General features: G+C 34.1%; 1 protein-coding gene across 1 annotated transcript; it reads left to right on the top strand.

The window, feature by feature from the left end:
- Window positions 1-673: 673 nt before the first annotated feature.
- On the top strand, window positions 674-15,650 carry LOC138316551 (uncharacterized). The gene is made up of 10 exons (XM_069258232.1): window positions 674-867; window positions 2,395-2,595; window positions 4,796-4,993; window positions 6,132-6,365; window positions 8,820-8,946; window positions 11,004-11,224; window positions 11,383-11,406; window positions 12,074-12,206; window positions 13,517-13,749; window positions 15,478-15,650. Exons 1-10 carry the CDS (start codon window positions 774-776, stop codon window positions 15,648-15,650), a joined length of 1,638 nt encoding a protein of 545 aa, XP_069114333.1. The 5' UTR covers window positions 674-773.
- Window positions 15,651-17,322: the final 1,672 nt, after the last annotated feature.

The following is a 17,322-nucleotide window of genomic DNA, read 5'->3' as shown; positions in this document are numbered from 1 at the left end:
CATAAATCACATTAGAAAACGCATATCGATGGCCAGAGATGAGGTAATAACACCAAACATTTACATGATTTCCCTGTGTGATATATGATAACTGTCGAGATTCATTTCGCTGTTTTACCATCTGGCGCAGTTATAGTCAACCACCGGCGCGGTATTTAGAACGACGCCGGGAAACATAAGACGACCTGCGTTTTGAAAATTAACTTTTTTTTTTTTTTAGTAAATAATGATGAGTGTAGTATCAACGGTAAGATAATAACTTTTGCGACTCTACAAAATTATCGATCTCGTTTAATATTCTCATTTTAAAAATTAAAAGCCGTTTCAGAAAGGTAGTGGGCATTTAGATATTATAATCACCAGGGAATATTTTCAGAAAACTACAATTTCAAAACATCAGGATCACTATCGACTATCTTTGGGCACAGGTTTTCTGTGAACAATATGTTTTGTCTCAATAGTATCTTGGAATGAAACATCAGCAACCCTCTAATATAATCGTATGAGGGAAAGGAAATTCCATCCAGATCATTGGTGTACTTTATCTAAAGGAAAGACTGAGAAACGTACACGATACTTAACATTATCCGTAGTTTGTCTAATATCCGTGTGATAAATAAAATTATGAAAAAAATCATACAAAGATAAAGTTGTGTCCATTGATTTCAGATTGTGGTCCATTACCCGATAACGTGGATCCGAGTGCATACGTTCTCCATGCCAGCGATCATCATGTGATAGGGAGTGGTGTGGCTTACCGTTGTAACGGCTACATGTACAACATGACTGGAATGGTAGCCTCAAATATATTTATCATCAGGTGCACCGAAAATGGACAGTGGCAAGCTGCCAATTTCTTCTGTAAATGTAAGTAAGAAACTACCGATAATTTTGAGATGGAAGATGTATAGATTTGTAGTTTGATTCATTTTTACAATTATCTTCTATTAATTTAATTCTTTATTTATTTTACGAGGATTACAAACAGCCCGAAGGCTACTAGATGCTCTCCTCAACATATATCAAACAAACAATATGTACAATTACACAAAAGACATACAAATGTCGCACACGCTAACACTCACACATACATACTTTAGAGAGAGAGAGAGAGGGAGAGAGATAGAGAAAGAGAGAGAGAGGGGGGGCTGAGACAGAGAGAGAGAGGAAGGTGGGGGGGGGGGTCAAAATCTGTTTGAATTTACTATATATTCAAATACATGGTCAAATAATGCTTTGTTCTCAATTTCGTTTAGAGTTTCTAAGCCACATAAAATTATTTTGACAAGAACACTTGGCATGAGCTCTACAATGAGGTTGGAGTTGACATTTGGAGCGAATATATGACAAACAGTGCGGAGCATATTGGAACGGATTCTGTTATATTTTGGACAATGTAAAAAGAAATGAATTTCATCTTCGGAGGAGTTCACGCAAAGGTCACAGAATTTGTTATTGGTTAAGTTGTAAGAATGTCTATGTTTGTTTAAAGCACTTAAACCCATTCTTATTCTAGTGTGATTGGTTTTGCCTTTCCCGAGTCCATATGTATATAAATAGATTTTTTTGTGGAGTGGATAGATTTGACAGTGCAAGAGAGAAGGACTTTAGTGAAGAGCTATTTCTTAATGTGTCAGGTAGATTGTTCCAGTCACGTATTGGTTTTGGAAATAAGGATTGATGATAGAAAGATTTTCTTGACAGGATAGGGAGAATAGTATTTGAATTTCTTCTATCACAATAAAAGAATACCTGAATGTTAATCCAATAGTTTCACATTTATTCCCTTTCTTATATTTTTATGGATGTTGTCTTACAAGCAGGTATCGATTGTGACGTCATTATGTTGTGTGAACTGACGTTATTTACATTGAAAAATATGACGTTGCTCTCTTACGCGTATGTGACGAAACGATAAATACATTATGTTAACAATACTACCCACAAGGGCAGATAACTGCATAATATACAAAAAAGGGAATACCAATATTAATGAAATAGAGGGATTTTACTACTCATAATACAGATTTATTTTCGGGAGTCTTCTTCATCTCTTTGTATTATTCCGATCTTGTTCGTTTACAATTGCGCATTATTTTTTGTAAGTATACCGCTTTACTTTTACAACTATAATCGGAAAAGAAGGTTCGATAAAAGTTAAAAAATGTATGAAATAATATAAACGAATGTAAAAGGACAAAAAATAGAAACAAAACAAAAAACGTTGTTTGATTACATCTGTGTGATTGATAGTAAATAACTTTTCCTTTCTTGTCTTCTCATTGTGTTCTCAATTATGACAATAGTTAACTGTAGTAACGTGTAAGTCATGAGATAACCAATAAATACATACGCTTATACACACAAAATTGATGTTAAAGCATCATATTTCAGACAGAAAAAATGATCTGGAGAAATTCTGCCCTTCTGATCACCAATACGAAGATACTACCGGCACGTGCTACAAGACCCATCAAGATCCTAAAACACGAGATGAGGCGGAGCAATACTGCGCGAGTCAAAACAAACATCTATTAAATGCGGACGTACCAGCCAAGAGATGGGCAGCTACATGGCAACAGTTTATATTCCCAGGTAATATATATATTTATTATCATTATAATATTTTTTCTCGTTTCTCATACCTATGTATGAAGTACTGATTTATCTCTGCATTACAATACACTTGTATCCTCATTGCATCCGCCAAAGCGATATTAACTTTGTTCGGTAAAACACCAGGCTAAGACACAAATAGCACGTTATTTATTTTCTTGTATCAATTAATTTTTAGGTTTGGAGAATCGACTTGCAGTCCCAGTTTTCTTTGGACTTATTACTAAGTTTAAAAAATGACAGGAACATTGAAATGAAAATGTAGCGATATTAGAGTAAAATATGTGGATATGAAGGATTGACAAAATCTTTTACACCCCCTCTGGCGTTAGACAGGAGAATCTTACCCAAGGGGTAAATGTAAGATTCTTAATCAAAGCCTCGTGTTTGGCAGCTTCAGAATCTAATCCCGAGGGTTGAGATCTCCTGTCTTCCACCTGTACACTACTTTGTATCTCTAATAATGTCCTCATCCCAATCTAAACATCATTTGGCTTAAATTTACTACATTAGTTTCATTCTGTTCTTTCTTTCCAACTACTCTCAGACCTCAAATATGTATGCTTATGAAATTGACATATGTACATATTCATTCATTCATTTCATTGTTGTTGTGACGTTATAATACTATTACTGCGACGCCCTTGATACTGTTATTGCCGAGTCAGATATAGTGTAGCTTTTCTTAAAACTCTTTTACCCTCTTTGGTGTGAGACCGGAGCATATCAACCCGAGGTGTTTTACCGATTGTCTGACAGCTTAATAATCGTATTCCGAGGGTTGAGATCTCCTGTCTCACCACGAAGAGGGTGATTGATATTTTTCTCCCATACTTCACAGGGATATCCCGTGGTTGATAGAGAAAAGATTATAAGACTCTTTCATATGTGGACATGAAGGATAGGGATATTCTACCCGAGGGTCACATAATGTAGTAAAACGCGAGGCTTGCCTAGGGTTTTGCACCATTTTGTGATCCCGAGGGTAGAATATCCCTATCCTTCATATCCACTTATGAAAGAGTATTTTTCTTTCATACCTCGACGTTTTATTGCAATTTTACAACTATAATATCCCGCCATTTTGAAATAAATTCGAAGAAATCCACGATGGAAGTCAATTTTTCATACTAGAATAATAACGCGATACTTTCAACATAAATTCCGTTGTGTGCATCTTTTATAGTAACACCAGCCATATTTGTGATAAAAATGTTAAAATTTTACCGAGGAAATAGAGATTTTGTTGACGCCGTGACGTCACGAGGCTTTATTGCATGGGTAGCCATGCAATACAGCCTCAAGCGACATGAGTGTATTGCCCTGGACCAGCCAGTATTACATGTGTAGGCATGAAAGAAAAGTCTATCTTACACAGGGGGATTTTAAGACAGCTCACACGCGCTAGACAATAACGTGACGTCATCAATACATGCGGCGTAGCCGCGTCGTGCATTGTCGATCACATCATCAATTTGGACGGATAACGACGTTCCTGTGATAATGGCGCGGTGAAAAGCCTGGAAAGCAACGAAAATTTAGTATGAATCAAACATGGATCTGTGAAGTGGACAGGGATATCTCAACCCTTATGAAAGATTTTGACCGTCAACCCTCGGCAGGCCTCGGATTGACAGCCAAAATTTTTCACTCGGGTTGAAATATCCCTGTCCACTTAACAGACCAATATAAGATTATATTAATCTCTTACCCCGTGCACCACTTTGTCTCTCTAATAAACGTGTTACTTATGCCAGCGAAGATGACGTAATCCCAATGAATCACCGTCTTTGTCATTTCATTGTTATCATTAAGTTATAATACTATTACCGCGACGTCATGATATTGTTGTCGTTACATCATACCATTGTTGAGCACGAGCAAAGATCTCGTGTAGCTTGTCTTGACATTTGGGTAAGAAAGATACTTTGGATATCCCTGTCTGGGATAAGAGAAAGGGATTTTCTGCCCTTGGTATGGATAAAAAATTGTTATAACACCATTGGCTTTTAATTTTGTGACTATCTGCTGAAATACGTGTATACTGATTCTTTATATCTATGAGTATAGCTTTCTATTTTTTATTCTATGTTGCGTTAGATCATTCTATTTCGCAAATGTAATCGGAAATTTCCCTAAGTAGCTTGTTTAAATGAGATATGTTGTTTTCTTTTTAAAGAGTCTGTAGGACAGGTTCTGCTTGATGGCCGACACGATGGTAATGGTTGGTATAACTGGGCTGGACAGGTCTTGTCCTATAAAGAAAAGCTAGACCCTTCGCCACAACCTGGCAGTGACTGTGTGCTGCTGACCCTTGATAACTTCAGTCTAGAAGCGGTATCTTGCTCTAAAATCTTCAACTTTAGCTGCCATTTTGGTGAGCAGAACTAGCAACGTAGTTCTATTGAACCTTGAAATTATGGACAAAAGTGTTCTTTTTTTCTTTAAACGTAGGCTTGTTCTCGTTGAAGTCTCGTTTCGAGCAAGTTCTAAACAGTTTTGAGATTTCAAACAAAATTGATCAATGTCTAGATAGTTGCCACTTAAAAATTAAAAAAATACACTTTTATTGTTTGTAGATTTTTATACAATAGTTTTTACGAAATAGCCCATCTAACGGCCATTTTGTCTTTCTTCGCTTTGAGCACTTCTATTATTATAAATTAAATCATCACATCAACAGCATTTTTAGCTGCATTTTAATAAATTTTGCTGTTATTCGAAATCGAAATATTACACTTTAATGTGGGAATTGATACACCTTTGTCATTTTATTTTTTATACTGTAGGACAATTTTTGGACTTTTATTTTTACTCTAAAATATTTAAAAAAAAAATAGTAAATATTTAAACCCCCATTTTCTGCCTGATTTATATGCAAAATGTTTTCAAAAGTTAATAACAGAACGTTGTCTATAAAGGGCTAAATTTTTCTTACGTTAAATGCAAAATAATTTCGACACCTCAGTAATGTAGGTAATACAGTTCCACACATCTCGACTGAATGTTTGGTTCCAGTGTCAATTGATTTTAGAAAACATGCTGCCATAAAACACTTTAATATTTCATCGACAAACCTTAGGTAGGAAAAAAAAAAAAAAACTACTGCAAAAAGGAAAAAAATTACAACAACAATAATAATTATAATGATAATTCTAAAATTCAAACCAAACACACAAAAACAAGGAATATAAGATTATCGCCAAAATAGTCTTTTCTATTCAACAAATATCATTGTTTGATACCATCGATGAAAAAAACCCCATAAATAATGGTATTCATTCACTGTAATTTTTTGTCAAGCTTCATTTTCAAGGTTACTAACTATACATTCATGCTACTATTTAGACTATATAGTTGTGGCAGCACAAAATGTTTTGTCAAAATTCTTATCATTAATGGTAAATAGTTTTTCCTTTCTTGTCTTTTAATGATATTTTGTTCATGAGTTGATGAGCGAAAGCTAGCTTTAGCTATCAAAACTCTGGACCGCTTTAACTATTCTACTTGTGCAGAGCTTTGTCCTGAGACAGCGGGGTACAGTCTATCGAATTATGATGTATGTTACAAGATGAGGCCTGAACGACAATTTGATGAAGTTGTGTGTATGGAGAATGTGACGAGACCAGAGTTAAGAGAATTCTACAATAGTTCGATGATGGAATATAACTACTTCAAAGGTGTAAACTTTCTACAGAATAAAAATGATTACCAATATCGAAATCTATTTCCTATACACGGTAAATACGGTAAGTACGTTTTATTCTTATTATACATTGATGTTTTGATTGGCCCCTTTCAAATTCAAATTATTGTTTTACGCTATTTGTTTTCAAACCAGATGGACAAACATTACAATATCATACATATGTAACTGGTAAAAATATAGGACACTGCACTTATGCATTGGAGAATAGTTAACATATGATTTACCCAGAGCAGTGAGAAATTAAATTTACTCAGCAGATTTAATTCATTTACTTTTTTGTACTAATTGAAATCCGATTTTTTCAATCTCTGGTATCTCCGAAAATCTTGGTTAATTTAGCATACTATTATAAAATGGAAATACTCTTCAATATCACGATTAGTGTCACAAAACCTACACTTTTGTTTTCGTTTGGAATATACGTTGTCAGATAATTTACTATGTGTCTTTATAAACGACACTTTTATGAGAACTGTTCTCTAAATACACGACAGTTCTTGAAATGCTACATGTATATCAGTAATTCTTTGCTTGATCAATGGTAAACACCACATGACTATATACCATATATATCATTTGTTAATCGTACCATTTAACTTTTTCTACCCAGTTAATTAACATTATTTTCAAACACCTTATATAGTTTTCAAAATACAGTTATTAAAATTATATTCATAATATTCAGTTTATATTTCATCGTATATTTTCTTGTGTAGACAAATATTTTCCAGTGTAGAAAAGTTAAAAACACCAAATTCATTATAAATCATTACACTGCACTTTTAACATGCAAGATCCTTTTATAGAATTTAATATATATATTTAAAGTGAATAGTCGGGCAAAGAAAACCAGTCTAAATGCGTTCATTGGCCTTCCAAAAGTTCTCACATATTAATACGACGGTCAAGTTCTGCTTAGTTTCCCAGTTCTGACCATTAAAGTAAAGAAAAGTTGAAAGCATTGAAAGCGAGGCTGCGTGGAAATGTAACCACGGACATAGTGAGCCGGGAGGATGTTTTAGAATTCCCATACTTTAAATTAATTTCTTCGTACGCAGACAGATTTTGACGAGAGATTTTATTTTTCCATTTCATAAGAAATTATACTGGATACATTCACACCATTTTTACCGATTTTAGCCATCCTTGCCCGACTGTTCACTTTAATATCTGCAGCTATACAGACACTCCAGATTTCAGATTCATACCGTAACACACTGTTAGCATATATATCAAACAAATTCAAAAGACAAGTGTAACGAATTTGAATTTCTTTTGTTTACATTTGAAAATAAGGTAAATAAAGTCTTTCGTCCTTGTTAACAAACATTTGTAAATGCATTAAACTTAAATCAACTCTCAAATATATAAATTGGTCTACAACTTCCAACTGCATTCCATCATAGAACCACCAATTTTTATGTACTTCCCCCAACGTTCTCTAAAACTCGTTATTATTATTTTTTTCACATTCACGGTGAGATTCCATTTTTGCCAATAATTACTTGGGCCATCTAACATATTTTGTAAATCATTGGCAGATTCAGCTAACAGAATCGTTTTTAGAAATAGATACGGTTTGAAAATATTTGATATCAAGTTGAGTGCAGAAATAGCCATTCAAAACAGTTTATTAATCAACTATTATCCTATTTTTCTTTGCAAAGTTTAACGCTCCTATCATTGTGTATGGAGTAAAGCTTGTATGTTTACAAAGATGCTGTCAAATCTGAGAATCAAATTGGTTTTGCGGTGACGGTAATTTCCGAAAAAAACAACAACTGCATATTTGTATGGGCATGTGGATACATTTAATAAATACTAATAGGGTATGAGAATATTAAAATTTATTATTGATAGAACGTTTTTGTGTTGTCAATTTGTATCATACATCAAGGATTTGCTTGTAAACATGTGCCATTAGTGTACATTGACGTCAATATGCTACGCCACGCCACGTCAAATTATGACGGCACTGAAACGGCATGTTTTCTTCTGTTATGTTGAAATTTTATAAGTATGGCTCTAAAATGAAAACCGTTCAACTAAATGGCAAAATACGTCGGATTTAATATGCTGAATAATTCTGAATCATTATCGCACAATATAATTGTTTTACTAAAAAGCTCCTTTTTACCCTTCTTGGTTTAATCCTTTCAATATAAAACAATATTAGACACAAGAATAGTTTGTGTGGATGTGGCAAATTATCTCATTGAAGTAATATATATATTGAGAGTGTATCTGATCATGATTTTGTTATTCTTAGGAATTATATCTAGTCAGAGAACAATTTTTTTTCAAGACATTCCGTTTTCTGAACTGTTTTTGTAATCAAACAGAACATTTAAAATGTTTTACAGGTGTATTGCATATTCCATGGGGTTAGCCTCTGATACTTTTCATTTATCGGGGTATTCTTGGGCTTCGCAGTGTTCTAGTTAAATTCTAAATACAACCATACATTTATCAATTGACTATTTTCACATTTCAGCATTTTACTATGAAAACGTCACCGCTAGTTACTGGGCGGCTCATGAAAGAACCTGTCGTACGAAAGGTTTAGTGGTCGGGAACATGGCTACAGAAGGCAAGAAGCGACGATTCCTACATATTCTTGGGTATTCTTTCTATTGTTATTATACACTTTATCTTATGATTGATTTATAATTATCTACCAAACAGGACATTGAATATCCTCGATTTCCCCATAATTAGTTGCTTGTGTTGAGTTGTCGTTTGGAGACTGATATATCTGGTGTTGCTTGTAAAAGCAAAAACGTATGCTCTCCCACTCAATGATATTGCTAACACCCCGCCTGGCCACATGATACTGACGATGGCTAAACCACCATCATAACCCTTTAATGCTGAGATATAAGCATAAGCAGGCCCAATGAATTATGTGGTGCCAACTTTGGGCTAAACGCTATGCTAAAATGTCACAGTTTCAAGGTAGACAAAGGAGCATGCAACCAGAGCATTAAGTACAGTTCTTATGCACTTTAGAATGTTTTCTAATGATACCACATAGGCTAATGAAACGACAAAGCAATAAATGCACTCACGAGTGGAGTAGGTAACTAGGGAAAGAAAACTAATTTTCACTTGCAATTTAAAAGTTGGTACATTTATTTATTAGCTTACCTTCGCCAAGTAATCAATATTTGACAAGACTTAACAAAATTATCTTCTCATATTTATTGGGTAACTCAACAGATAGAATTTATAGAATTTCAAGTCATTCAGAGTAAGGAGGGGTGGGCTAGAAATGATACATTTATAGTGTCATTGTTAATGTCTTTAAAGCTTGGTTGGATAAGAAGATGAAAAACCCAGCATGAACATGGGCACATGTCCTGTTAGGGGACCATGAGCATGAAGTTGAACTTCATCTCTCTAATGCTGGTGATGAATTCTATAAATTGATGTCAAAAAGAACAAATGATTTATTTTGGAAGGAGGTTTTCTTGATGCGTTCAGAGGTTAAAAAAGTATTTCCTCTCGATGACATGCATATATTAGCAGAACCTTTGGGGTTCAACTCCCTCTTTACCATTGATAAAAAACAAGTTTACTGGAAAGACTGGTATGAGAGAGGAATAATAACTGTTCAAGATATGATTGACAAAAATGGAGACACTTTTTCTTATCCAAACTTTTGCCAATTTTATCATTTTCAACCTCCTTTCACTTTACTTCAAGGATTAAAGAAGGTATTAATAGAATCTTTTCCAAGTTTGAAGAAGAAGACCAATATCATTGATCCCCCTAATTTTCCATATTTCTTAAAAATCATAGTCTCAGATGAACCTGGAAAAAGAATAATATATAAAACTTTGACTCAATCATATGGATTATCAATTAATGATTCTTACAAAGTGAAATGGGCATGTGACTTAGGGCTGGATGATGATGACAAGTTCTGGTGGACAAAAACCCACAGGATCATTTTGAAACAAACACAGGATACCAAGTTAAGGTGGCTGCAATATCGTCTGGTTCATAGAATTTTACCAACTAATATTTTTCTATTCAGAATTAAGGTAGTGGATTCTCCGCTATGTACATTCTGTAGTGATGAAAATGAAACATATATACATTTGTTTTACGAATGTTCAAGGATAACAAAACTTCGTAAGGAGTTTGAGAAATGGTTACTTGAGAGAACCACTTTCAATGTTAGTTTATCACCATTATCAATACTGCTTGGTCTACATGGTCGACATAACAAAGTGTTTAATATAATGTCATTACTTTTCAAACAATATGTATATTACTGTAGAATTAAGAAATTTATGTATGTTTTGAAGTACTTAAAGTACATATATGTAAGTATTATGAGGCGGAAAAGGTTATGTATAAATCAAAAAAATGAATATACTAAATACCTTATAAGATGGGGAGGATGGCATGCCTTATTTGAAAAAGAAAACATTGAAATTTAGTTGTCTCTTTGACGATTCACATATTGTAGATAGATGAAATGTTGGTCTTGTAGGGTTTGTGTAAATGTGTATGTCCAATTGTTACTTGTTGCATATATACAAAATTGTAATGTAAGACATATTATTGGCATTGTGATGAATTGTATTCCTTGTTCTGTGTAATAACATGTTCATGAAAATAAAAAAAAATGAATGAGAAAAAGAAAACTAATTTGTTTATCATTATTTAGGGACCGCGCTAGTACAGTGCTTGTTGCAACGAAGCTGGACACGTCTACTTACCAATGGGCCCCTAAAGAGGGTTTAGACATAGACCTAACACTGACTCCAACCACCGATAACTCACAGAGAGATACATATGTCAACAAGTGTGTTAGGCTTGATGCCAGAAATCGTAATTACCGTTTGAAACCGATCAACTGTGAAACTACGCTGATGTATCTGTGTGCAGGTAAGATTTCAATTCATTTAATCAAAGATTATGTTGAATTTATGCAAAAGTAGGTTTTTCTTGATATATTATCCTCCAGTCAGTTCATGGTTTATGCTATACGTAAGATTACGACTCTTATGTTTTATTATTCATCCCAATTAATATTTTGATTTCAGAAATGATTGGAACCGACGCGCATGGTACGTACATAATCACACTTTTTAATGAGTTGCATATTGTAAATAAACGTATTTACGTATAAACGTATTTGTAAATGTATCTTAACAGTAATATCATTTGGGGCACTTTTCGCGACAGAACATTGAAATCAACCGACTATGGAAAACAAATACTGCGCTAAAATATAATCATACAAATTGTATTTTCTGTTTATTGTCAATGTAGTCACTATGGTGACTGTGCGAATTCAGCAATTCATCATTGTTCTTCCCTGTTCATGATGTGGTTTGCGGTAAAAATTGATTGCGCTAAAATAAGCACGTGTACGGTATCTTGAAAAACTCATTTGGTTTCACAAAGTTGTTTTTTTATATTTCCTTTGTCTGTTAAACTGACTAAAATTCAATTTACTCATAACATTATGAACAGCCATTTATTGTTGACCAAAGCGGGTTTCACCCACGACTTTGATGCGGTTCTGCGAACAAAAAACGTCGTATCATTCTAAAGTAAATATTTATATCCTTGTAACATACAATTAACACCGATTTCGAACAATGCAACAGCAGGAAAGAATACACGCACATGAACTCTTCCTCTCAATAATAATCCTAGAATTATTTATATCGAGAAACATGCGTTTTTAATTGCATGGATTTGGTTACATTTTTTTTTATTTGAAAACAGATCTGCAACTTTTCACTACAGTATCTTCCTACAACAAAGCGCAAGAGCAATGTCAGAATGCAGGTAAAACGCTGGTTCAAATTTACAGTAAATCATTAAACAGCGTCTTGGATTTCCTGATAAAAGAAAACGTGTAAGTATGTTAATATTTGCTTCAAATATGACTAATGTAAGACATATTTGACTTTTGTAACCAATTTTTTTTCAAATTTAGTTATAGGTCTATCAAACTGAAAATTGTCAACATAAAACAGAATTTCGAGTGTATAAAAATCACAATACATTAGTTTCGTTCAGCACTTAAAAACGAATAAAACAATTTTTTTCACATCATTTACGCTTGCATTAAAACAATTACAGCATAAGAAAATGTATATCAATGGCCTCAGATGAGTTTCCAACACCAATCAAATTCAGTGTGCCCGCGTAATCTATGTTACAGTGAAGATCCAATTCGCTGTTTTGCCGTCTCGCGCAGTGATAGTCAACTACCTCGGGGTATTTCAGAAGACGGCGGGAAGCATAAGACGACCAGCACTATGAAATTTAATATTTTATCTATCTTAATTATGTTTTCCTGGTTAGACATGGTTAGCATGTGCTTAACATGGTTAGAATTGTTGTGTTCATGATAAGCTAATAACTTTCGCGACTCTAGCAAATTATCAATCTTGTTTTACCCCCATTAAAATGAAAAGGGAAGGTATAATGGGCCTGTAGTAAGCATTATTGCCTCTGGCTTATTTTCCTGTAATTATAAATTTCATTTTCTTCATAAAAAATAGCTCAACGAAAACATGTAGGCAATCTTAATAATTTCGATAAAAGACCTACCGGTATTTCATCAAAATAGGTTCAAAATGACACTTTTATTGACAAATCATTATTATTTTCTAATGTCTAATTGATGAATTGGACATCATTTTCTGGTGTTATTAATTGCCTTCTGTGGTTATGCTTATATCCATACAGAAATAATTTGATTTGTAAACTGGGGCGTTAAATAACCAAACACAATGTCTTACACAGTATGGGACTTTCACGTTACCTTATAATGTTCTTTTGACGTGGTAATTATGTCGTCATTACCACGTCAATACTTTTAAGTATAGAAGCAAATCATTGCTTTATATCATGCCTTTATATACCATCTTTAGTGATGCTCATGTATGTCAAAAGCTATACCTTCTTGAAAAGTGTAACATGGCTAAGGGACACCCCGTACCTTAAAGGGTGCGATAAAGATGCAAAAAATGGGCGAAATAAGATTTGAGACAATAAGAGTTTGGAGGGTACGAAACAAAGTGATAGATGGGAAGTAAAACCACAGTGAGTTAGTAGCTACGAGTGCGAGATTGACGGTACGAGATGTGTGTTAATATGTTGTACTAAAAACAGGAGGTGTGAGATTAGGATAATATAAACTCTTTTGCTATATTGTAGATCCACACATACTTGGATATACGTTTACACTGGTCATTACTTAGTGAAACGAGATTACGTCTATCGCCATATGACGGCACCAGTGGGAACGGTCAAGGAGCAGGCTTTAAACTTTCGGTCAAATTACACAAACGATACCAAGGATGCCAATCAACAAGTTATATACTACACCGACACGGACAGTTTTGACCTGGCAAAGTTCAATGTGGAAAACTTCCACTTCGTTTGTCAAAGTAAGTATATGGTATGAAAATAAAGTAATATCATTGTTTTCTCTATTTCATTTTTTCTGTTCTAATTAAAATTATATTCGTAAATATATAGAGATTGAACAGTGTTTTGATTGCGTTAAAGGTGGTATGAACGCAATGGGATACAGACATATTCAATGTAGCGCGTTAGGGCACTACAAAGGTCACTGCTACTAAAAATAGATTATTTCACACAAAAAATCGTTCCCAGACGATAGCTTGAGAATACATCAACAGAATTTGTTCAAACTTCATATAATGATAGCATAACTAAGCAATGATAACTTGCCCTTAAATTAGAAAATATAATTGACGTCAGGCGGCATGTGTTGCTTACTACACTTACTGTAAGCTTTTTTCTGAGAAATTACTGCAAGGCTCATTCTCAAATTTCGTATATTTTTATATAGTCCCTAGTTTTTTCATAATGCATTTTGGGACCGATCGGTCAACAAGATGGCCAACAGGCCGTCATCTCGTATTTTGATAGTTAAAATTTGAAAAAACAGAAGAAAGATCCCCCTTTCTATTGTCAGACTTAAATCATTCTTTGCTGGGTGCCAAGACCCACTTGGATCTTTTTTGGTTTTTCACTCTCATTTTTTTCTTTCTTCTCTCACTTATTAGAAACATTATGCGCCAAAGCTTATGTTTTGGAACTTTTAAAAATCAACGAAAGAAATGAAGATACATGCAAAATTGTCTTTGTCTTTGTGGAAGAAAAATGTGTGAATAAAGAATAAATACAATAGGAAGACATAGTAGCGCTTTCGAAGAGTTTATTTAATGTCATTATTATTCTTTATTCAGATATTTTTTCTGTCAGGACAATTTTACATATTTTTCTACATACATGTATATACATATAAAACTTCGGGTAAATTTGACCAGAAGAGTATTTGATTTACTTCACCTGAATGTGAGGTCAATTTCTATAGATCGGACATCTCATTCGTTTTCATATTTTCGGGTACAGTTTGACCTAAATTCACATGAACACCTACTGTATAACTTGAGATGTTCAAGAAAACTACGTGGGATAATATATCTATTGGACAGCTATTCCAATAAACCATTTCCGTCCCTGCTTATCTCACACAACCTGTTACCGGAGACACCCGAACTCCTCTCGGTCACATTATACTGACAACAGGCAAACCAGTCGTCCTACTCCCTTTATGCTGAGCGCTAAGCAGGATCAGTAGCTACCACTTTTATAGACTTTGGAGTGAACAAGAAACGTTTCAATATAAAGAACATTTCATGTTAGGCAAAAAAAATGTCTGTCTAGGGGTTACCCGACCGACCCTAATTTTTTACCCCCGACCCTATTTTTTGTCCACTTTCTAACGAACCCCCCCCCCCCCCCCTTAAAAGTGTCGTATTGCAAACTCAGACTCAGGTTCTGGCCATTATTTTAGAGTGAAAGACACTAAAAATCCTCCTGACCGTATTTTTTGCAAATGTAACCCTAAACAGACATATTTTTTGGCCTTATGCAGCATTTATGTTCCTCAGCCAATCGCTGTATACTCTTAATACACAAGTAATGAATAATACATGATTACTTGTAAATTGATATTACTATATTGCAGGCAGATATTAGAATCACCAGGTAAATGATTCTTATTGCACGTAGATATCCAAAACAAAGGTAGAAACTTTTCAATTGTTCAGAAAAAATAGTATCGGGTTGTCTTTCAATTACAGCTTCACAGCTCGCAATGTGGCAGTCTCCTGGACCTGATGATGATACGGCGTATATAGCAGTCCGACACAAACAGACGTATACTCCTGTGGTGTCACGTAAAAACACTCTGCCATATGCTTGTTCTATTGATACTAATAGCCTCATCCGGTCACTGGTTTTACCTCGGATGTAATGCGTATAAATACAGCAGAAATATCTGCTATTTGTGGAAATTCAAGTCAGTTGTTTGAGATGTTCACCGTGCTTGTTTGCCTAGTTTTTATTTCTTCTTTTTCGTCGCTTACGTAGTGATACATATCAAATAGAATTTACTGATTAGGCCTATTTGGGGAAATATCAAAAATGATAATGACACATTCCAGTTATGTTCATATATACTGAATTTGTCTCATGTGCTAAGTATATCAATTATCAATTAGAACTGGGCCGAGTTTCACGAGCATTCCTGAACTTTAAGGAATTCCTTAACTTAAAAAATTCCCCATAAGAACGCATTACATTAGTTAAGAAATCCTCATTAACTTCTCCTCTTATTTTTGTAATGATTTCCTTTGAAGTATTTTAAGTGAAGGACTTCCTTAAAGTTAAGTAATGTTTGTGATGTAAGTACAACAGGGACCTGGCACGAATTTCAAACCTATTACAGTTTATGTATACACTAGATACTATAGTATATTATACATATACTGCTGGTTAGAAATTCGTACAAGGTCCCTGTGGATAGTAGAACCCAGAAACAATTTGTTCAGTCACAGGTCATAGATAACTAAGGTTTCGCAGTTTATTTGTGGAAACTATAAAATTGAGTATTACGGCGTTTACGAACGCCTGATTGGTAGCATGCGCATGATTATCATAACATGAATGAATCCAAAATATCCAGTGTCGACCTGCCTAACTTTGAATTTTTTCTAATAGCATGGGTCTCTTTGGAACAATTATTCAAGAACTATCATAATTATACCGACACAGAGGTGAATATTTGTGTCCTACATTAAAAACTATTTTTGTCGTGTCACCTCTGTGCCGCTGTATAATAGGAATATATCAATCAAACGTAGTTTCAAACTGTGAGTAAATGTCGGTATAGTTGTCCAGTATACACTCAATACAATCTGACAAACACTTTATTTTATGAGTGTAGCACACAAGCCATGGTAACAGACAAGTTTGAGAAGTTGTCTCTGATTTTTTGTTCTTTTTGTTGTTTTTTTTGTTCTGAATCAATACCATGAGGAATGATCATCTCATTTGTTATGAATCAATCATCAACAAAGTCAAAGACCCCGTTGTGTTTCCATGTGATGGACGGACCGAGTAATGAACAATGATAAACCAAAGAAGAGCAACACTACAGTTTTAAATCCTCTGTCTCTATTCAATATCTTTGAAAATAGTTTGTCACGAAGTTTATAGTTATAGATTCCCATTTCCATGCACATAGAATTCACGACCAGTTACGCGTAGTTAACAAGAGATTGGAGAGTGAACAATGCATAAAGTTGTGAGGACTTGACTCATGACGTATTTTGGATTTCCTGATAAAAGAAAACGTGTAAGTATGTTAATATTTGCTTCAAATAAGACTAATGTAAGACATATTTGACTTTTGTAACCAATTTTTTTTCAAATTTAGTTATAGGTCTATCAAACTTGAAAATTGTCAACACAAAACAGAATTTCGAGTATATAAAAATCACAATACATTAGTTTCGTTCAGCACTTAAAAACGAATAAAACAATTTTTTTCACATCATTTACGCTTGCATTAAAACAATTACAGCATAAGAAAATGTATATCAATGGCCTCAGATGAGTTTCCAACACCAATCAAATTCAGTGTG

Source organism: Argopecten irradians, chromosome 2 (assembly GCF_041381155.1).
Source record: "Argopecten irradians isolate NY chromosome 2, Ai_NY, whole genome shotgun sequence".
In the NCBI taxonomy this organism is placed as follows: Eukaryota; Metazoa; Mollusca; class Bivalvia; order Pectinida; family Pectinidae; genus Argopecten; species Argopecten irradians.
This window is presented reverse-complemented; position numbering and strand designations above follow the sequence as displayed.